Here is a 25,103-nt window from a genome sequence, read left to right on the forward strand (position 1 = left end):
ATTACGATCTTAAAATATGTAATTCACTTATTTTCAAAATCAAATACTTTACTAATAGTTTTTATGAGGGATATACATAAATTTGTTTTTAATTATTTCTGGTTTTGCAAAAACAATAAAAAATATCCATTTATTTTGAAAACATATGCACCAAAAGTCTGCTCTCATAAAACTTTTATATTGAATATCTACATTAAAAATAAATTGAAAAAAAAAAACGAAAACTTAATTTCGGGTAGTATAAATTCAACGATTAAGAAGCTCTCTGAAACTATTTTGCATAGAATTGACGAGGTGTGTGGTTTCTTCGGAAGTAATCCTCTTACACTCTTCCTTTATCACGCTCTTGAGAATTGTCTTACTCATTATTGAGCGCGGGCCCATAGGCTTTGTACTGAGTTAATGTCTGGATATTGTGGAGGAATAGGCAAAGTTTTTGCCACATTGAACTGCAGCCAAAGGTTAACGATTTCAGCAGGGTCGTTATTTTGTTGGAAATAAAAAACATCAGACAACTCTGCTTTATATCTCTTTTTAAAACGTTCAGATAAACAAACCTATCTATTTTTGAATCCATACTGCCTACTTCTCCAGCTGCCACACTCCTCCAGATCATGGCTTCTCCACCACCATGCTAACAGTTGCTTGCAAATTTTGTCTATAGAGGGCTGTACCTGTTTTCCTTCATACCATTTGCTTACCTTTATTCCGAAGACACAAAAATACTTTTTGCCGAAGATACGAAATAAAAATTTTCCGACGAAAGCTTGTTTTGTATCTTAGGCATAAAGTGAAGGCAAATGGTGTGGAGGAAAACAGGTACAGCCCTCGATAGACAAAATTTGTAGCCAGCTGTTAAGCAGGCTATGACAGCTGGAGGAGTAGGTACCCTCAATAGACAAAATTTGTTGCCAACTGACAAAGTTGACACTATCGGTCCACGATTTCGCTTAGCCACTATACAAATGCCCCTCTGGAATACAGTTTGAGCAGTCATAAATACGTTGTTGTGCGGCAATACTGATAAAATGTTGCACAATTTATTTCTAAGTACTCTGAAATGATACTGTAAATTTTTTAAATATTTTAGCTTTTATTTTGAAACATTTGTACAATATAAATTTATACAAAGTATTGGCAATTGTTAGCTATGATCTTTTCCCAAGTATGGATTTCGAGCCAACCTTTTGGTGCCAAAAACAAATCAAGCCCATGTCGGATACTGTGTTCCAAAGTAAAGCGTATCCCAAAAAGAGCGTTCTGCATCGATCAAAACAAATAGTAGTCGGACGGGGCGCGGTCTGGACCCCAACCACTACATTCTAATTTTTTTTAACAAGTATTGCAACATTAAGGTTTCATGTCTGACCGTATATTCTGGTCGTTTTTCTCAAATGCTCGCTTCAAACGAATCAGTTGCATTTTTTTTTCGGTACAGGTTTCCTTTTGGTCCCACCAAATACAGATCATTACCTTAGCGCCATGGATATTTAGCTTTTGTCGATTCGGCTGGTTGGCCGTTGGTTTCTATTGGCCAAAAATTATTTTCTTTTATAGCGTTCAAGCTTTATTTCGGATATGCAAAATCAAGGTCTCTCGGCTTCAATTCATATGGTACCCAATTTCCCTGCTTTTGGATGAATCCAGCTACTCGCAAACGTTTTGAAATTGCTGCTTGAGTAGATCCCAATACGTCCAATTCTTGGTCTTCAAACTTTTTTGGCTGGCCTGGGCGATATTTGTCCTCCTTGTCAATTTCACCACTTCTGAACCGCACAATCTATCTTTAGCACGCTGAAACCGATGGAACACATTTGCCATAAGCTTTGGTGAACAAGGTGATTCAGCGACGCTTTTTTCAAATTAAAGCAAAACTTCCCGCATATGACGCGTTGTTGATACAAAATTGGATATTTTCGAAGCCTTCAAAATGACATATAAGTTATTAAAATCAGCATTCAAAAGATACGCCATCCATTGTAAATCCCAAAGTTTTAAGCCATTATTTCGCTAGTTCTTGAACGGTTGGTGATATCAGCACCTTTTGCACTAAATACGTTAAACATTTTAAGAGAAGGCAAAGTGTCTCCTAAAGGGTAGACTAAAAGGGGTATTTAATGTGTGATAACTTATTAGCTTTCAGTGTATTTAAACTATATATTTAAACTATATATTTTATTGAAATTTTTATCAAAATTATAGCTGACATTATTTAAAAAAAATTATTTTAATGTGATGACAGAAATTGCCTTCAAGTATCTCTTAACCGTTCTAATATGTTGTTAAAATTTGTGAAATTTAAATTAAAATTCACAATATTTAATATATTAATAACAACTGAATTCGTAGCCAATCAAATTAATCAACTGTATAAATTGATTTTATACAGTCATAGAATCAAAATTAATTCTGAAAATTAAAATAAGAACAAAACTAATGAATGTTTATTGGCTCAATTAAAATTTGTGTAAACACAACGGTAATGATCGGTCGTTATAACTAACTTATTCATAAATATTTTCTTTCGATGTTATTTTGTATGCGATCATGAGAATTTATAACCTATACCTAAACTACATATCAATTTTTTTTACTCTTATTATTTAAACATTGTTCAGGGTCGCATTTAGTTATTTGAATATTTTTTTTCTCTTCTTGTCAATGAGTTGTTTAATATAAAAATAAAAATATGCCTACATGGTTACTTTAATTTTTTTTTAGTTGTGGTATTTTTTATTATATTTATTTATTATTCATATTTCCTGATTATACTAGATGTACTTCCCCATCTTCCATTATTCAACTCTAAAGATGATTGATGTTTCGTGTTCGTTACTAATTTGTAGAGAGACGACGACTACTAATTATCGTATGAGTTTGAAATTTATTTATTTTTTTATTTACTTTTGTAATTTACAATTCAAAAAAGCTGTTTTTAAGCTTTAGTTGTATGTATAATAAATTATTATATGAGTTTTTTAAAAAATTCATTGGATTTTTTATATGATAAAAAATGAAAAGTGAATTTAGGAATATAATAGAGAAGAAATGTATCACAAAAATGGTGTAATATATAAATGTTTAAATAAATTTATCGCAGAGTAATAATGTTGGGTTGAGAGCCTAACTCAATCTGGAAATAAGTGATCGTGGGTTAATAAGTAACAGCATTTCGTATTAGACTGATCATTCAAATGGAAAAATTATTTAAATAGACAAATTATTATTAAATCTACTAGATAGCTTATGTAATCTCGCATGCCTATTATCAATTAAAAAAATGACGATCAATTTTACTCGATCGAAGCCAGGAGACAAATTACTGCATTCGTGATTGAAAAAAATTTCTTATTTTTTATTGTAGTATTCCACCATATCGAGCATGAAATCTATTACAATTTTATTATAATTTTGCGATTGAAATTATTGTTCGATATAAAAGATCATTTGATAGCAAAAGCGTTAATTTGGCCCCTGCAAATTCACGTTCTTAATGAGAGTTTAAAAGTCAGCTAAAATTAATTTTATTTTTATGAAAATATTAAAGTTCAAAGGTCATTGAAATTGCTTTGTGAATATAAATATGTATCTCTATTATTGATCCCACCTGTCGCTTAATAGTCAATCTAACTATAGGACCTTTATTTCTCTCATTTCTTTCCTTTTTTTATATATTTTAAACCTCTACTTTTTTTATAATTCCTTTATCTAATACATAAAACTGCTTAATGTAGTATCTAAAAACTTTTTAATCCACAAACTAATTAATTAATTCCCCTTCCCCAATTAGTTTTCTACCAGACATACACAAATCATTGTTCAAATTACGCATGCAAAAAAAGCCCTGCAAAAACATCTTCTCTTCATTAAAATCTTTAAGTAGTTTCACAAGCGAATGAAAGACTGAAAGAAAATCCATAAAATTACATCATCATCTGTTAGATTTCTTAGTCTTCTTTTGTTTGTTTTATTGTCTCATTTTTCATTAAACAAACGACGTCATAAAGTTTCCCCCAAAATAAATTCTTTACTACTTCAAAGATACAAACAAAGGTGTGTAAAATAAACTTTATAGACCTTTTCAATTGCTAACATTTATTTTGCTCTCAAGAGGAAAAAAATTCAACAAATACCACGTCATATTTTGTCAGTTTTTGATGAGTTTATGTTCAGCTATTTAACTGCCAAATATATGGCAGACTTAATAATTAAGACACGTCATGTTTATTTTTTAACAAAAAATTTATTAAGACTAAAATTTTGTATTTATTTATACATGCACGGTAGTTTTAATTTTATTAAATATATTCATGACGTTTTGTAAATTTTTGTATTTATTCAGTTTGCATCTACATATTTGGTTCACATTACTCACGAGTTGTTGCCTTTTTTTTGAGTGTCTGGTTTGTTTCAATATTTTCTTGTTTTGTTTTCTTAAGTTGGTACTAAAAATTATGACTGCCAGTCACGTCAATGCTGTGGTACGTCACAAACATGTTTTATATTTAATTTTGTCATTAATAGTTTAATGCCGAAGATTTATTCAAACAGCAAGGGATTGCAAAGTCTCTTGACTAGGGGCTCTAAGCACTACACCATTTTTAATAGTATTTCAGAAATTTCTAATTGTATTTAAGAATTTTCTATTGGAAGCATCACTTAAAAATGCGGATTTTTTTAAAATTGTTAGCTTTTATTTTGAAACATTTGTACAATATATTATAAATTTATTCAAAGTATTGGCCATTGTTAGCTATGACCTTTTCCCATCTTTATGGCAACATATGGATTCCGAGTCAAAAGAACTGCTCAGCTTTTGAGGCCAAGAACGAATCAATCCAATATCGGAAACTCTGTTCCAAAGTGAAGCGTATCCCAGAGATAGCGTTCTGCATCGATCGAAACAACTAGTAGGCGGACGGGGCAAGGTCCGTACTACAAGGCGGTTGTGGCAAAACTTCCCCCAAACACATCATTCTAAATACTTTTTAATAGGTATTGCAACATATGGTCGATATGGAATATTACGGTTTCATGTCTGGCCGCATATTCTGGTCGTTTTTCGGCAAATGTTCGCTTCAAAGAAATCAGTTGCATTCGGTAGAGGTTTCCTGTGATGGTTTGGCTAGCAGCTCATAATATATAGGACCATTTTAGTCCCATCAAATACCGATCATTACCTTAGGATGAATACTGCTGCTCGCAAACGTTTTGGAATTGTTGCTTGAGTATTTCCCAATGATTTTTCAAGCTGTTGTTGCGTTTGAAAACAATTTTCATGGAATAATGCCTTGAATTCTAGGTCTTCAAATGTTTTTGGTTGTTCTGGGCGATCTTTGTCTTCCGTTTCAAAATCATCACTTCTGAACAGAACAAACCATCTCCCGCATGTTGAATCCGATGGAACACATTCATCATTCGCTTCGGTGTACTTCAGCAGCAAATCTTCCCGCATATGATGATATGTTGCCACAAAATTCGACATTTTCGAAGCAAACAATTAAACTTTATTGTTTTCACTGTAATGTTCAATAACTAAGTGAGAATAAACAAGTAAGAGAGCTATATTCGGCTGTGCCGAATATTATATACCCTTCACTAAATTATTTTAAATATTTTTAGTTAAAAAAAATTAAATTTTTTTTTTTTCAAAATTGTTTTTGAATTTTTTATTTTTTACAAAATTTTAATTTATTAGTGAAAAAAAATCGTTTTAAAAAATCGGGTTAAAAAATATTTTTTCCGATTTTGACCCATTGTAGGTCCAAATTACAATAGCCTTATATACATCGTAGCAATGGACTTTGAAATATCTATTAATGGCTTAATAATCCAGATAGATAAACAAGTATTTTTTTTTAAATTTAAAAAAAAAATTTTAAATTTGAAAAAAAAATTTTGAATAACAATTCGAAATTTTTTTTTCCAAAATATTAAAAAAACAACTTTGAAAAAAAAAAAAATTGTTTACCTAAAAATAATTAAACATTTTATTTTGAAGTACAATTTGGTGAAGGGTATATAAGATTCGGCACAGCTATATTCGGGTGTTTTTTTTTTTTAAATTTAAAATTTTTTTTTTTTAAATTTAAAAAAAAAATTTTTTGGTGAAAAAAAAAATTCGGGTTAAGAAATATTTTTTCCGATTTTGACCCATTGTAGGTCCAACTTACTATGGTCTTATAAGGTCTTTGAAATATCTATCATTAGATATCCATATTGTCTATATTAATGATTAGCAGGGAAACCGGAAATATGCTCTAAAAAAGCGTTTTAGGCGCTTTAAATATGCAGTAAAAACTTTAAAATATGCTCTTAAAATTTAAAAAATATGCTCTTAAAAAAACAAACTTTTACAAAATTTTTAACCAAAAAAAATATACTTAAATTTTCAAATAAAAATCGTTGTCTATTGGATCTGAAAACATTTTTAAACATAGAAAATGTTCTTTCGACATCAACTGATGTTACAGGAGCAAATTTAAAAGACAATATTTCTTTAACACTTAGAGCGGTTAAGTTTGAATTAGAACTAAAATTTGATATTTAGATGGAGCTATTATTAAAATAGTGCTTATTTTATATTAAAACAAGTAAGAGAGCTTTATTCGGCTGTGCCGAATCTTATATACCCTTCACCTAATTATACTTCAAAATAAAAAATTTAAATATTTTTAGGTGAACAAACATTTTTTTTTCAGTTTTTTCATTTTTTGGATAAAAAAATTTTTCGAATTGTTATTTTAAATTTTAAAAAAATTTCTGTTTATTAAATTTTTTTTTTTTGATGAAAAGCCATCTATTTTTCAATTTTGAATTTTAAACAAAGGAAGTAAAAACCTGTAACACAACAGCGAAAAATAAGTAAGACAATATTTGTTTTTGATAAACTCAAAATATGATATTAAACAGTAAAATATGATCTAAAAACGCAAAATATGACATAAATATGCTCTTAAAACAAATATATGCAAAAATATGTATTTATGGGTAAAATATGCAAAAATATGCACTAACAAATCGATGCCAAAATTCTTAAATAGTTCTGAAACGTGTAAATATCTTATCCATGTGCTCATTAGACTCACCAGAAAAAACATGCATTTGCATATTTTGGTTTCCCTGATGATTAGTAATCCAGATATATATAGGTCAAAAATAGGTAAAAAATCGAGGTTGTCCTGGTTTTTTCCTCATATCTATCTGACAGAATATTGAATATTGAAGATTTGGAAGATATCTGGGGTCTTCAGAAAATTGATTTCAACAGACAGACGGACAGACAGACAGAATATATATACTTTATGAAAACTGTAGAAATTACAAACGGAATGACAAACCTATATATACCCTTCTCACGAAGGTGAAGTTTGTCGAGTTTGTCCCGGTTTTTTCAACCGAGCCGGGAGAATACCCGGTATATTGATGTAAAGTGGCAAAGGTATATAAAAGTTTGTTATTCCGTTTGTAAGTTCTACATTTTTCATTTGCGACCCTACAAAGTGGATCGTTATAGATAGAGAAGTCGATATAGCCATGTCCGTCTGTATGTTAAAATAAACTTTCCGTAGCCCCTAAATAACTTACATACATGATTCATACATCAATATATCGGAAAATCTCCGAGCTCGGTTGCTATGTAAAATCGAGAAAATAGTAATAAATAAAAAAAAATTTTGAAAAAAATTAAAAAAATTTGAAAAAAAAATAAAAAAAACAATTCGAAAAATTTTGAAAAAAAAATTTAGAAAAACTTCGAAAAAAAAAATTTTAATTTTGTTACCTAAAAATATTTAAAAATTTTATTTTAAAGTATAATTTGTTGAAGGGTATAAAAGATTCAGCACAGCCGAATATAGCTATCTTACCTGTTGATCTATATCTGGATTACTAAGTCATTAATATAGAAAATATGCATATCGAATGATAGATATTTCAAAGTCCATTGCAACGATGTATATAAGGCTAAAGTAATTTGGATCAAAATCGGGAAAATATTTTTTATTTTATTATTGTTTTTAAAAAAATGCATTTTTGAAAGTCAATTTTAATTAGGCACATTTTTATTTTAATTTTTTTTGTAATAATTCAAAGAATATCACTGAATACCAAAAATCAATGAATAAATACAATTTCGAAAAAATAAATTTTGAAAAAAACTAATTTTTTTTAAAAAATTTTAAAAAACAATTTTGAAAAAAAAAATTTTAATTTTGTTTAACTAACAGTATTTTAAATTTGTATTTTAAAGTATAATTTGGTGAAGGATATAGCTCTCTTATTATTGATCTTTATCGGGATTACTAAGTCTGGATTTATCTGGATTACTAAGTCATTAATAGACAATAGGATATCTAATCTATATATATAAAAGAGTAACGTTACTGACTGACTGACTGAGTGACTGATTCATCATCGCACAGCCCAAACGGCTGAAGGTAGAATCATGAAATTTTAACTGTGGGTTCCTCCCTCCCCAAAACGATCCGATAAGAAGGCATTTTTGGAAATTCGAACGTTTAGGGGGTAAAAAAGGGTAAAAACGGGTAAATTCGGTAACCTTATATCTTAAAAACTAATAAAGATACAGAAAAACTTAAAATTGCATGTTACTCCATTCAAAAAATAAGCTGACAGGTGTTTCGTACTTTTTCGAAATTCGAAACTTTTAGGGGAGAAAACGGGTAAAAACTGTATTTTGGTACTTTTTTGGCACCCTATGTATCTTTTAAACCAATAAACATAGAATCAAATTTTAAATCGTATTCTTTACTTATCAAAAAATAAAAAATATAAGTTTGGTACTTTTTGGAAATTCGAACCCTTAAGGTATAAAAATTGTGTTTATTTTTGGTACTTTTTCATAAAATATGTTTTTCTATAATTTGACATAGACATACGAATATTTTATTATGAGCTCCCACCACGTTACAGAAATTTATTTGAATAAAATTGTACCACCTCAATGGGGATAAAAAAGGTACCAAAAAGGGGATAAAATCGGGAAAATACATTATATTTGAAATTATTAAGCCAATTTTGATAATTTTTTTAACGTTGGTTCCTGGATTCATACAAAAATTAACTAACAGGGTGTTATTTGGAACTCGAGTACCAAGGTGTATATTGGGCCAAATCCGGGTAAGCAGTTTGGTACTTTTTTTAAAACATATTTATTCTTGGGCACATTAACACAGATTTTAATATTTTGAGACATGCCTATAGCATAAACAATTTTGGCAAAATGGAATATTTTTAAATTTCAAACTTGAGGGGTGTTCAAGGAAGAAAAGGGAAATTGGTACTTTTCTCCTAATGGTACTTTTTTAACATTTTAAATTATTTCAGTTATCGACATTAAAGTTAGCTGATATGTATCTGAGTGAAGTTAGTGTTAGGAATAGGGGATAATATTTAGGTACCAAAATGTGTGAACTGAACTATAGGTACTTTTTTGTTATTCTAATGGTACTTTTTTGAAATTTCTATAACAATGGACTTAGAAACATGAAATTAAACATATATGGTCCTAAGTGAGTGAGAATTCTAGGGGGAGACTTTTTGGTACTTTTTCTTTATTCGATTGGTACTTTTTGTAATTTCTTCACCAATGAACCTAAAAACATGAAATTAAGCTTGTATGGGCCGAAGTGAGTGGGAATCTACTAGTGACTGCTTTTTGGTACTTTTTCTATATTCTAATGGTACTTTTGAATTTTCTGTAATAATGGACATAGAAATATGAAATTAAGCATATATGGTCCTAAGTAAGTGAGAATTCTAGGGGGAGACTTTTTGGTACTTTTTGTTTATTCAAATGGTACTTTTTGTAATTTCTTCACCAATGAACCTAAAGCCATGAAATTAAGCTTATATGGACCCTCTAATGGTACTTTTTTGAATTTCCTATAATAATGGACCTAGAGTTTCCAAAAAATGGAAGAATTGCAAAACCACGGTTTCGGTTTTAAAAAATTGAAAACCGATCGGTTTCGGTTTCGGTTTTGTGATAATTTATTAAATATGAAGTATTATAGAAACAAAATTAGTTTATAATATAGCAAATGATATACAAATCTAAAATTCAAACTTGACGGGTTATGGTTTAGTGAATGCGTATTTAAAAGTGATAATCGATGGTACTATTTCCTTATTGCAATGGTACTTTTTGAATATTTTAAATAATAAACATAAAAATTTATAATTAGGAACACATTTTGCATTTTCTATAATAATGGGCCCAGAAATATGAAATTAGACATTTACAATTAGATTAACAAAGTGAGACTTGATAGTACTATTTCTTTCTTCTAATTGGGGTGGCGAAGCGCACCGGGTCAGCTAGTTATGAATAAAAAATCGGCGCGTTTTTCCCTTTTCCCATTTTCAACATTGAATTTGAATAGGAAAAATGGGAAAAAGGAAAAAAAACTCCCGCGGATTTTCACCCATATTTTATTATCATTAATAAAATTTTTTTAACACAAAAATTTTTTAACCGGAAAATATACTTTAAAATTGGTTACTTAATTTGTAATATCTAAATTTATTTGTTCCCATGTCATATTAAGGGACTACAGAGTTTATGCAGATTACTGCATACATCACATTACTCTACAGAGTATTTGAGAGTAAATTTTATTATTCTATTTTGAAATGATTCTTAAGACCAGTTTCTCTAACAAGATCGCTTAAGACTTGAGTGTTCACTACTCAAAAACTAACATTTTGCAGATACTGTCAATTAAACAGTGTGTAATGATATTGTTTATATTTAATGAATCACATTAGTTTAATAATCCCGCTAGTTGACCGATAATTTTCTTTAGAAATTCAATGATTGTCATGCGATATCTTTCGCTCGACTTGTGTTTGTTCATCTCAGCACATTACACTACAGATTAGTTTAGTGTAAATTGTATTTTTCTTTCTATTTTTATTATATACAATTAATTCAAATTTCTAAGAATGGCATGTTTGTTGTTGTGTCTTTCTATTTACATGAACAGACATTTAGTGGCAAATATTTTGAAATGGATTCTGGGTATTTAACCGATTTACTTGTTTTTCAAATTTTGTGTGTGTTCTTTTTTGTTTCTTTGCAAAAACAAAAATTAAACAAATATTTTTATAGTATGAGTTTATTTTTCTTTAATTTTTCTAGCACCAAAATCAAACACATGTTGCTTGGTATTATGCCAAAATTTTCAAACAAATAAAATAAATGCCTGAAAATTAAATTCAGCTACTGCAACAAAATATTTTTTTTAATGTTTGTATGTTTAAAATGATCTATTTCTTGTTTTCTTGCAGTGAAATTTATTAAGATCGTATAACAACAAGTTTTTAAGTTTTTTCTAGTTTAGAGTGTATCGATTTTGTGCATTGTTTCGATCAAGAAAAATAAACTTGATTTCCTGTTTGCTTTTCAAATTGCAAAAAGTTCATTTATATAGAAAATTATAAAAAAAAGAAATAAATAAGGAGCAGGGGACAGTGTCCACTGGAAAAGACTTTATTAGGATTAATAAATAGGTTAATAAAGAACTTGTTAATTATAATTTAAATTGTATTTAAAATATGTTTACAATCAACTTATAAAAAGAAACAAATTTAAAACAAATTCGGCCACGCCCACTTTCAAAATTTTACAAAAAAGGCGTTGTTACAATTAAAGAACAGTGGGGGAGAATCAACAGTTTTTGGAAATAAATCTGGCATTTCTAAATGACTGGTCCAAACGGGGTAAAATGACGTGGAGTATTCGATTTTAAGCTATTAAAATGGATCCTACAATTCTCCAGGAGCAAAGTTTTGCTGCTCAAAGTAGGATACCTTCAACATTTAAACACCTGCAATTTTTTTGTTTCCCATCCGATTTCAAAGATTTTTGGAAAGCGCTCGGCTAGGTCTTGCGTGTGCTATTTATTTATTATAATTTCCGAGTTATAGGCATTTCAAAATTGAAATTTTAAAACTTTCGGTCCGGTTTATTAAAAATATATGGCGTAATATTGGACCGATTTGTTCTGTTGGTTAGACAACTAAATTATATATAATATACAATAGATTTCAGATCAATATCTATTATGAATCCAAAAATAAACGATTTTCAATTTAAAAATTCAAAAAAAATAGTAGATTTTAAAAAATAAACTTTCTTTAAGAACATATAACAATTTTATATTTTTCTGTAAGGTACGGAGAACATTTTGATATAAAAAAATTTGACCTACTTTTTGAAAAAAAAAAATTCAAATTTGGTTCACATGTTCTAAAATCCCATAGCTGGGATCAGAAAACGGAAAGCAGCTTTGGAAACCTTGATGTGTTCTCTATTTATCTTTAAAGTATTTCCCCAGCTCCGAAGGAAATGTGGACTCTATGGGCAAAATTGTAAAAAATACCATTTTTGGGATTTTCGCTCCAATTTTTAAGAATTGTGGGATTCTGTTTGACCTTTTCTCAAATTTTTTTACACTTTATTAATTGGAATGAAAAATTTAAAAAACGTTGAAAATTTTATTGAGTTTTGTTAATAAATAAAGATTTTATTACATATTTATTGAGTTTCTAAAACTAAAATTTTTAGCAAAATTTTAATAGGATTGCAAATATTAAGCAATTTGATCCACATTTATTCTGAACTAATTTTTATGTTTAGAAAAAAATTACAAGTAAATATCTCAATTAAATTCAAAAATATGTCACTTTAAAACTCCGTCCTTCAAAAATATTGCAAGACCTAGCCGATCGCTTTTCCTAAATATAAAAATCTTTGAAATCGGATTCGAAAGAAACAAGTAAGAAAGCTATATTCGGCTATGCCGTATCTTATATACCCTTCACCAAATTATACTTAAACATTTTTTTTAACTGTTTTTATTTAAACAAAATTAAATTTTTCTTTTTTTAAATTTCTTTTTAAAAAAAATTAAAAAATTTTTTTTTTCAAATTGTTTTTTAAATTTTTAAAAAAGAATTTTTTTTGTAATTTTTAAAGAATTTTTTTTTTTGAAAAAAGAATTTATACGATTTAAGTTTGGCTGCAATCGGAAATTATTTTCTGCCTTCGGTTTGATGTTGAATTTTTAAAAAAATGTAATTAAAAAAGTCAATAGAGCATGATATGCAAGTTTATTCCAGATAGCAGTATTTATTTGTAAAAATATAAATCAATTGTAATTACATGCATATAACATATTAAATATTTAGAGAAAAAAAGTATTACAAAAATGTTTACAGAAGTGAAAGAAAGAATAATCAAAATAATAATGAAGTGTTCATATAGCGACAAAATTATTTTTGTTATCAAATTTTGGTATTGATTTTCTTGATTCTATATGAGCTTTGGTGAATCGTTCTCTTGTTGTTTTGTTGCACAAAGTTGATGTTGCTTTACTCTGCTTTGACTGCTCTCTTTACCGTTTGAGTATGACAGGGGCTGAAATAGCTCAATTCCTCCGTTTTTTCCTTCTTCAATAAACAGAAGAAGATTTTTTTCATCTTCGGATTTTAATATAGGTGATTCAGTAATATTTTCATCCCATTTCAAAAGCTCATAGTATGACGTAGCATTAAAATTTATCGTTGGCATCTGAAACAGTAGTAATTTATTTGATGATGTGAATCTACTTTTCAAAACTCGATGGACAGCTAATTCACGAATATGTTGTTGGGGATATATTAACATTACAATTAATATGTTTTCAGGATCTGCTAAATAACTGTTTCTTTGAATCACTGGGCCGACAAACCTTCACAGTTGTTGGTAAATATCTACTAAGTTTGATTAGTTCAAAAAGGTGTCGAGGTCCGTCTTTAAAGCTGGGAAGAGTTTTTATAGAAAACCACACTGAAGCGTAAACCTTTACAATATATATTGTAAGAGTTGTTAGATTTGAAATATAAAGATGTAGGTCTACACTTATATTTACAACGCAAAGCTCTGGTAAGTTCGTGAGAATTAGTTGAAAATTTACTATTGACCTTTTTTAAAGTTTTCAAGTTCTATGCCAATTTCTCCTAAAAATGTATGTGGCCTTGATGTTCCACCATCAATATGTTGAAACAGGTGTCTGAATGGCAGTTCATTCTGTTCTTCTAATAAACGAATATACAATTAAAAAATTTAGTGATACACCCGTATGCAAGAAAAAGATTTTAATGGTAGTAATTGTGATTGTTCTGTTTCTTCATAATCTGACTGATCATATTCAAGTTCAGTTGCCCTGCTCAATATATGTATCTGGCTACTTATAGCCATTTGTGTAACCGTTGTCTGGTATGTTATCAAAATTCGTTCTCTTGCAGGTATTTTTTGTTTTTTAATGCAAGTACATTTCCGAAAATCTTTGCACTTACATGCCGAAATATCAAACAAAGGATCTTTTCCAACTTTTCTTTAAGAATTTTCGGGTGAGACTTTATAAGATTTTTACATTTTAAATGATATGTTCGTATCATAACCTTCATTCGTCTAACAGATACTAAAGGTATTGACGATTTTCCCATATTTATATCAGTTTTCCAATAACGATGGCTTCTATTTCTTTATATGTTGGCTCTTTCTTAGTGTCCCTCTCATATTTAATGCTAAGTATGGTCCACTCATAAAATTTCATAAGATCTGCATAGGTTGGCAATATATTATTTTTTAAATCACACAAAACACCAAAATAAGGGACACTTCCAAATATTCCACTTCTCAGATTATGAAAACCAAATAAATAATAGCACTTTTCCCCTAATCTATCGAAATATGTAGAAAACTCGATTTTTAGGGTATTTGTATAAAAAAAGTAATATGTAAATACGTGTTCTGCTGAAATGTAACAGTAAGAATCCGGATTTAAATGGTACAATTTTATATTGGCATCAGTAGTTAATATTATTTCGCATAAAAATGTATTATTAATGTGATGCAAAAAATTTACTCTTTCCAAAAATTCAATCGCGATCCGGAGGCAGTAAAACTTAAAACAATGCAATAAAATTTTAGATACATATTAGCAACACCATTTGGCACATTTTTATCTCTGAGCCTTTCAAAAATTTAAGAAAAAGAAATGTTGAACCACCCTAACGCCCACGTCAAATTTTATCCCGATCAGACCAGCCGTTTAGAAGTGTCAGATTTATTTCCAAAAAATTTCGATTCTGCCCCTCTGTACGTCTGTGTATTGAAATCAACTTTCCGCAGCCCCCAAGTAATTTACAAACATGATTTATATATTAATATATCCACTATAGTTTCGGTTAGGTTTGCTATTTAAATTTGCTTTATTAAAATCGGCTCACAAATGGCTGAGAAAAAACCACCATTATCTCGATTTCGTATCTGTTTTTGATATATATCTGGATTACTAAAAAATATAAAAACAATATGGATATCTACTGATAGTCATTTTAAAGACCTTTCCAATGATATAACGCCATAGTAATTCTGTCCTTTAATTGGTCAATGTTGGGAAACATTTTGTAAATTTTCTTACTTGTTTTTGTTTATCTTTATTCTTTACGTTTTATATATTTGCTATTGATTTTGAAATTTAAAATTCCATTAATTTCAATTGGCATACTTCTCCTTTCAAGCACTCTAAAAAAAGTTCATTGATATTTATTGAGAAAATGTGCACTTGAACAGAAAAAAATAAAAGAACTTGTTAGTTTTGTTTTTTTTATCACCATAAAACGTATAAAAACATTGTGCAGTTACGGTTTCTACATTTTAGAATATTTGCTTTGACTTTGTCAATAATGCCGTGACGTCACTACACATTTGTGTAATGTCGACATATCGAAAGAAAAATATCTACTAAATACTTAAATGCATATAGTATAAATGTATATCTAAAATGTGTATTGAAAATTGACATACCAATTGGTCTGTCTAGCTATAATGCGGTAAAATACATAAAAGAAACGCAGGGAGTGAGAGAAAACACCGACAAGCGTGCCAAAATAATAGACGTGAATAAACTATAAAATGAATAAAAAACTAGGGGTATTCAAGGTATTACAAAACTGGTTAAAATTAGTGAAATTAAGATTGAAGCTATAGAAAAATTAATAAAGAATGTAAAAAAAAATTATTTATTTTAGAATAATAAATAGGTTTTCATAATTTTTCCATTAACTGTGATTACCCCTAATGCAATATTTTTTAATTGTTTCAATTCAATATTTTTGCTTATCATTTTCAAACGAAATTGATAAGGAATTTATTTTAAAACTACTACTTGTTTATTTTATCAATACCAGCAATTTAATAGCAATTAATTATTATTTAATTTAAATGCCAGTAAACAAGATACTTAAACAAATATTTCTATTATTATTTATTTGCAGATTTTAAAAGAATTTACCTTTTTGTAACAGCCTTAATTAATCACTAGAAACAATCAACAACAAAATGTATCCATTTGTAAGTATAAATTAATAAATTATAATATTTTCTTATAAACATAAATATTAACTAATCCCCTTATTCATCAAGAAATTTTTTTATTATCAAATGTTTGTAAAAGAAATTTTGTATTGAAAAATTGTTCTATAAACATTTAATAAAATAAAAATATTATTTTGAATAAGTTTTGAAATATATAAATACTAACATTTTTTAATTGATTCTATGAAATCATTAGATTTTCGTTTATATTTTTAAAACACCTTTCTAAATATTTATTTTAAAAATGCATGTCAAGTCTTGCCATATATTTTATAACAAAATTAAATAAACACTCTTATATACTATTGTATATTTTATTTTTAGTATTTTTGGTATTTTTTATATGTCTTATTGTATAATTGTTAAAGAAAATGTTTTAAAATATTTGCGGTATTTTTTTTTATGCTCTACAAATTCAAAACTGACAAAATTATGATGTGGTGTGGCAAGTGGCTGATTAATTAATTATAAACTTAAAGTGGTTAATTACTATTTTTATTGTTACACATATTTATTTAAATAATTTTTCCCTTAATCATAATCAACTATTAATTTTATAAAAGGTTTATAAAACAGAATTTCCATACTAAATTTGTTTAATAAATCTGTAATAAATTTCAAAAAACTGATTATGAATAAGACCTTTTATATATATAAAAGCAGCTGTTAAAAATATATTTTAAATGATTAACAAGGATTGAATCATTTTCATAACTTTATCATAATCTTATTTTAAACACAAGTGCCAGGGAGATCTTTCATTTAATATAATTTCATATCAACATTTTATTTCGTGCTAGAACTTGCGTGAGTGATTACAGAAAAATCAGGTTTAGTAGAATAAAATAATAATAAAAATAAAACAATTATATTTAATAATAATTGGTCAATTCACAAGGCCTCTTATCATGTCATATTGTCCTAATATTTCACAATGGTTTTTATTGTTTTTCAAGCAAAAAATGTCCTAAAATAATACTATTCTGTATGCTATGTTTTGTTATCGTAACCAACCAGCTGAGACCTGTGCCGAATGCCTAAGAGTCTGTAAAGCCGAGCTGCCGAGTCATGATATATTAGAACATTATGACAATATGACTGTTAAGAGACCTTGTGAATTGACCAAATATATGTAAAAAAATAAACCTAAAAAACATACAGTTATTCTAGTTTGAATGTTCAATAAATAATTTGAAGCTTTTTAAAATAACTCTCAACTTCTTCATTGTTCAAAACCATTGTGCAATTTTCGAAATTCGGTATAATCAAATACGATGGAGCAAAAGTCCACATCTCTTGGCAATATCAAAATTGTTAACATTTTTTGTTTTTTAATTTCAACACTCAACATATAATATTCAATATTTTTAACTTTCTGGCACAAAATGTTGCCCTTTTTCTGCCTTTTTTTTTGTTTTTCTTTCGAAAAATGCTTATTTGTAGAGAATTGGGAATTGAACATGGTCATATAATATATGAGGTATCAAAGTAACAAGATCTACTAAAACATATATACGAGAATGGGTAAATAAGTCCGCGACTTTTGGAATTTCCCGGCTCATACCTGAAAGGGCAACACTGCTCCTGTCAACAAGCATCTGTCAGTTGACTCCTGTCAAAATTTGAACAAGCTGCTCTTTATTTAGTTTTTATTTGACAGCCATTGATAGCAGATAAATTCGAAAAAAGTGAATTTAGTCTGCTCATTAAGCATTATATTTTGCGGAATAAAACATTACTCAAATAAAGGCTAAAGATAGGGTCACACATGGCAAATATTTGACGAAAAAGACGTAACCGCTAAATGAAATATATTTAAATACTTTTATTTATTGTCAAAAACTCCTTTTACTTAAGACAGTTCAAAACAAATATTTAGTTTTATTTTATTTGATGCTGTTTGATCTTACAAAACACTTGTAAGAGCAAACAACTCAAACAAATTTGTGCTAAAAAGTGATTACGCTTTTTTGAGTAAATATTTGCCATGTGTGACCGTACCTTAAGCTTGATAAATACTATGGGAATTCTGCACTTTTAATTTCAAAAAGTGGTTTACTGAATTTCGTTGTGGCCGTACAAGCACGGAAGATTCCGAACATTTTGGACGCCCAGTTAACCCTATGTCGACCGTTGGTATTTATAAGTACCATAACAATAATAAGCTTACAAAATGAAAACAAATCATTATTTGACCCTTTTTGCCCAAAAGTACTTTGAAGTAAACTATCATCTTTGGAATAATATATTTGTTTTGCCTATTGGCAAACTCGTTTACCCAGAATAACGTTGAATTATTTCACGTTCTCATTGTGGAGTTTATTTATGGTGTAATGATAAAAAATACTGTTTCGTAAAATACCATAAATAGACTTGTAATAGACAATGTTATAAACGTTACAAAATTACTCAATATATTAATAAAATTTAACCCTTTGACGACCACGGGGACACCGGTGTCCCAACACAAAAATATAAAATAACGAAAAAAAGAATGGGTGCCATTTTAATTTTAATTAGTTCGTAAACGTGTCGCTTATTAATGTGCTTAGATTAAAACAAGTTCGGTTACAGTATTTATTTTTTTATTGTTTTTGAAAATTGACAGTTTTATTTTGGTACTGTGTTCAAGAATTGTGCAAAAATTTTTTTTGTTTTAATTTCAAAATATGTTTTTTTGGCGCTGACTGAACCACATTAAATAGACAAAATGATTTCTTTTATCCAAATATTCTTATGGTCGTGAAAGGGTTAAAAAAATCGATGGCGCTTATTCATAAACGATCACCAAATGTTAACTTGTTTAAGTACCTATTTAAGTTATTCACAATTGGTTACTTTCAGTACAATTAGTTAGCACTTAATCATGGGTAAAGTTGTAACTAAATGCCAACTAACTAATACATTAAAACAAACATCGGATTGATTTCATTTTAATACATCTATACAAAAAGAAAATAATCTAGAGATGTGTTTTTTTGTCAACAACATTCTATTGTCACAAAGCAGTAACTAATTTAGTTATGAATTGTGAATAAGATCTACAACTATCTATGAACTATTTTTTAGTTTCCGTTTTACTAGTTCCGACTTTAGTTATGATTTATGAATATGCGCCGATGAGTTTTTTTTATCTTTAACCAGTACCAGGTCCCTTTTCGGTTCCTTGCATTTCCCTTTCGGTTCCTTGCAGGTCCTCCACAAAGTTACAATTTTGTAAATAAATTCCTGAAGTGCTTATTTTCAATATTTCATAAAAATACTTTTTCAACGATTTAAAACATTGTGCAACAAGGGGTTAAGGTCTCTACACCCGAAACAATTGAAATAATCACGATATGGATTTGGCCGATCGGAGATTAAAAGTGTTAGAGATTGTGGAAGCCATAGGCATCCCACTTGTGCACTGGTTTCAATTTTGAATGATCACTTGAGTATGAGAAAGCTTTCCGCAGGATGGCTGCCCCGTTTGCTCACAATCGGGTGCATAAAAGGGTACACATATAGCAGTTTTCATGGCAAAACTCCATGACATAGACTACGAAATGCTTCCTCTTCCGAATGACTATTTCTTGTTTCCTAACCTGAAAAATATCTCCGCGGAAAGAGATTTGACTCCATCAAAAATAGCTATTTTGATGACCTCGACAAATCTTATTTTTTGAAGAAACGTTGGACAAAGTATATAGAGCACAAAGGAGACTATATTGAAAACTAAAATTATTTGTTATCCAGAAACCTGTGTTTCATTCAAAAAGGCATTGAATTTTTGACCCACCCTCTTTTAAATACCTTTAATTCATAACCATATTTTAGATATCCATAATAGTACAAAAAATACGATCTTGTACTAAAGGTGCAGAAATAGGGCAACATTATTTTCGCAGAAAAGAAAACGGAATAAGATTATCTGTCATTTACACTGTCATACAGCGTGACTATATTTTCTACCAATTTGTATAATTCTCTAAAGGGGCAACATTTGTTTTACAGAACGGCATAAGTGTGGATCTTAGTTGATAACTTCATTACATTTTGAAATTTTTAAAATACTACTCTGGTTCTATTTGACTGATTTTGCCCATTTTCAATACCAAAAATTTCTGATCAATAAGAAAGTTTGAGGAAAATTCCATTCCACTAAGTCCTTCCCTGGCAGACATACATAGCTAGATCGTTTTTTTTTATTAGGATCCATAATATATGTATTTGTGTGGGTATGCGATGAATATGTCGATGCGTTACAAACGGTATTAAAAAATCAATCTCTTTTTGATGGTGGGTATAAAAAAGGCACAAAATACTTGCCTGGCTCTTGGACGTTTTCTATCGTTGAAACAATATTGTGAAGTTGGAGTTCATAAGATTCGTGTTTTGCATATGAATTCACGTATAAATGAAAACAGTTTAATACAATTATCCTAATATGTCAGTAAAACGTCTTTAGAAAGAACCATTATCTCGACTCAAAAACAAAGCGAACAAATTAGTTAGTCACTCGAAGTCCATTAAAAGTGGATTCCTCTATATAAAAAACTGAACCCTTTCTCTGTCCATCATATGTGATGCACAACAAGTTTCTTTCACACGTCCTTTCTTTATTGTTTTAACAGAACTTATTGATCATTGTGATGTCCATCTTGGAATAGACTCCAATAGTGAAATCTAGCATTTTAAAATCTGTTGGACTGATTTATTGAGTAAGATGCCATGAGCATTCCATTCCATTCTTGTAGAAGCAGATCACTTTGGTCTATTAATCATTGATTAAGTTATGTTTCCCTAGAGCAAGTGGCATAGCCAGGTGATATCAGACCTTCCCAGATCGTCAGACTACGTGATAACTTCTGTCAAAGACGTTGAATGCAAGAACCATCCTCATGACATGAGTCTTTATAATAAAGTGCCCCGTTATAAAGGACACCAATGCTATTATTAGCATACATATGTTCTCCGACATGTTCGTTGTTCCATCTCACCTAAGGAGGTTCGTATAAATTTCGCAGAATCACCCGCTTACATTGTGCAAGTTTAGTAATATCCCGGCAACCAATCCATTAATACCTTCGAATGCCTCGCTATCTTGTTAGGAGATAGTCGGCAAATATGCAAATACCTCCTGGTACACAAAAAACCTAAACCAGTTTACTGCCCTCCTTATGGCAGTAATCTCAACCTATAATACACTGTAAATTATCAGGCATATTACTTCATCCTAACCAATTCTACCCTCCTTCATCGACACATTACTATATAGTCTCAGAGCTCCTTCGGGCGGATAGGATCCCGATAGATCATCTTTGAGGACGAATGAATAAATATAGGCATTTCCTAAACATTTCATACCATATTCATGCTTAAATTTCATACTTTATGCACTCACTGAGCCTTTAAATTATCAGATATCACGATCAACTACTCAAAAGCAAATTTATTACTCACTTCTCTTTTCCCTTGCATTTTATAAGACAAATATTAAGTCTGTTCGTTTACTTGCTAGTTTTACAATACTTGTTTCCAATACTATTTTATTTAATTTTTTGTGTTAAAAATTTCCAATCCTAGTAAAACTTTTGAAAACTAGCAGGCCAACGAACATACCCATTTTTGCCACTTCAAAACAAACATCACATTTTTCGGAATAATTTAGCAGCTTATTGTGTTTTTTTTTAAAATTTTTTTGTTCTACTTATGATTTTTTTCTACACAACAATCTAAACGAAACTTGTGATTGTTTGCATATTCTTCTTATTTATAGGGAACCGGTATGCCACAACCACACGCCACATCATCAGCTTCAGGTTATAATACAAATACTCAGCCTAGCGGTATGCCAGCTGGTGTGCCATTCGGTGCTGGCTGGATAGCGCCCACACAGCATCCACATCAGCAACAGCAACAACAACAGCAACAATCGAATTTACACTATCAACCGAATACTACAGCACCTTATCCCACACATCACAATAATGCCGCTCCATATCCTACTAATAATGGAGCGGCTCCTTATCCCACATCTTCACCTTATCCTCATACAGCTCCTTATCCCTCGAATCAACCACCCTATCCACCCACTGGCAATCATAACGCTCCCTATCCCGGTTCATCCTATCCCCATAATCCACAACAGGCCGCTTATCCACCAGCATCCTCATCGCCACACTATCACAATGCTCATTATCAAGCTCCCATCAATCCATCGAATCATCCAACATCGTATAATCCTCAGCATGGTTATACACCAGTACGTACTTCAGGTGGCCTCGAATCACCAGCTGGCAATATACAACACTGTTTTGCAGAATTGGCTCAAAGACAAGGTCATCCCATACAGCATCATACTATGCAACGCAAAGAGGTTAGTTAGTGCCTTTGCTAAATCTAAAGGCATAACGTAACAGTTTGAGGGGCCTTATTTTGTAAAAGCCTAAAATGTTTTTTTTACTATTTCGATATGTTTTGTTTTGCAAAATAAGGCCCCTTAAATTAAAGATCTGAAATTTGTTATAATGTTTTAAAAACGAGTTGTAATATTTCGAAATTATTCCAAAAATTCTGTAATTGTTTTAAAGTATTTGAATATTAGTGGTAATTAACGAAATTTCTTTTATTAATTAAAAGTTGGGGTTTACGGATTTTTTATGGGACGAAGATAGTTATGTAGAAATTTCTGAAAAACAATATTATGCTGATAATGATGATAATCTAACGGATGAGGATGTATGTATTTAACTCTATTGTTTATATTTTTCTAAACTGCTTGTATAAATAATATGAAAAAGATTGTATGGAATTGTGTATGCTTGCTTATGAATATGCCTGCTAGTTTTTTAATTGAATAATTTAATTTTACTATAATTACATTGTACCAAAGTCCATTACGAAATTGCTAGTATAATTATTTTATTGCAGAGCTGTAAATAAATCATTCTTTTTTTGATTTTAATTCATTACAGATTAGCTAAATTTTGAATTAATTCTTTTCACAACAAAAAAAATTTAATGAAATTTTAATCAATGCAAACGAATTAGACAGAAATGAATTTCAATTCATTTTCAATTCAAATGAATCTGTAAAAAGAATTGCAATTCGTTTGTTAAAGTTAATTACAATTCATTTCCAATTTGACTGCAAAAAATGTTATGTTGAGATCCAAAGTTTTAAAAAAAAAGATATTTTCCACAATATATAAATATGAGATTATTTAAACAATAAATGATTGTTAAACACACATGTAATAATGTAAGTTTCTTTTAGCAAATAAACAAAATTTTCCCATCTTGATAAGATTTTCGTCGTTGTCAGGTAGCCGTCGAATTAAATTCCAATTCTGCGGCTACCTGACAACTCCAGTATATCATGGGAATTTCAAATCTTAGAATTTTTTGTCTTTGGACGATATTAGGTGATATACAAAACGAGAGTAGCGTTTGCTGTCTTTTACATAAAAAATTAGCTGAATAACAAAACAAAAGTGATGCTTATTGTAGATTTATTTACAAAATCAATTAAAATTTCAATCAATTCAAATGAGAAAGGAAATTAATTGCTTCTTTTTTCTAATTCATTTCAATTAATACAAAATCAATTAAAATGAATTGGAAATGAACTGCAATTCACTTTGACAAATGCATTTGAATTAGAAACGAATTCTACAAATTCATTTGAATTAGAAACGAATTCTATTTTTACCAAATTCATTTGAATTGACTCAAATTTCATTCAATTATTTGTTTTTATGTGAATGATTCGCGAATTAATTCAAAAATGAATGATTCATTTACAGCTCTGTTTTATAGTCATGTGTATAAACTATTTTTTATATAAACGGAAATGTGCAACCTTTAATGGTTGTGGGAGGATTTGTAAATTAATGATTAATAATATTATTAATAAATAATGGGTACCTACTGGGATCAGTTTAACATGTAAAGAGTGAGCCAGAAAAAACTTACTCAATATTACAGTCAAAACTTAAGGCCCAACTATAATATGCATACACTACCCAGTAGTTAAGCAAGTAGTCAATGTATCCCTTAAAGACAGTAATTGTCACAAATGTCTTATCACTTGGCTGACTCCAATTTATACATTTTGGTCATTTGTCACGTGTGTGCACTTTGTAGTGCAGAGAGAAGACAATTGGTTACTTTATACATCCCTAGTAATCTAGCGTGAAGACAATTGACACTTAAGTGTCTCTAAGTAATCTGGAGTGTAGTCACTTTAAACGTTTTGTGAGTAATTCGTACAAACTGGTTTAATACAAATTGTGTTGATACAATTCTCATACAGTTTATTTTTATTTTTGCTTAAGTATACTGATATCCCATGTAACATAGCATGAAGTCAATGGCACTTTAGTGTCTCTTAGTTACCTATGGTGAAATCACTTCAAACTTTTTTGTACTGCACTTTATTTTACCCACCATGAGCGTTGACTACTTTCGATCAGCTATCAGATAGTCACATTGTAATCAAAAGGGTCAATTGACCCCCTGCTTAGGACATGCACGTGTTAAAATAACTAGTCCAGTAGCTGATCAAGTAACCAGTTACAAAGCTAGTAAGGTAACTGACCCTATGTAACCAGTATGTGAATCCAATGCGTTGTCTACTTTGGACCAGCTATTAGACAGTCCCATTGTAATC

The 25,103-nt window shown here is 29.5% G+C and overlaps 1 protein-coding gene across 2 annotated transcripts in view; it reads left to right on the forward strand.

Annotated features, from left to right (window-relative positions):
• AnxB11 (Annexin B11) overlaps positions 1-25,103 on the forward strand; it is a 34,983-nt gene that overhangs the window by 833 nt on the left and 9,047 nt on the right. Inside the window, exons 2-3 of one of the 2 annotated variants that reach the window (XM_065506729.1) lie at positions 16,351-16,426; positions 22,209-22,808. In XM_065506729.1, the coding sequence (XP_065362801.1) occupies positions 16,415-16,426; positions 22,209-22,808 (612 nt within the window). In that variant the 5' untranslated portion in view covers positions 16,351-16,414. Of the gene's footprint in view, positions 1-16,350; positions 16,427-22,208; positions 22,809-25,103 lie in introns of those variants that run through there. The other variant, XM_065506730.1, reaches the window with a different exon arrangement.

The sequence above is a fragment of the Calliphora vicina genome, chromosome 4, assembly GCF_958450345.1.
Source record: "Calliphora vicina chromosome 4, idCalVici1.1, whole genome shotgun sequence".
In the NCBI taxonomy this organism is placed as follows: domain Eukaryota; kingdom Metazoa; phylum Arthropoda; class Insecta; order Diptera; family Calliphoridae; genus Calliphora; species Calliphora vicina.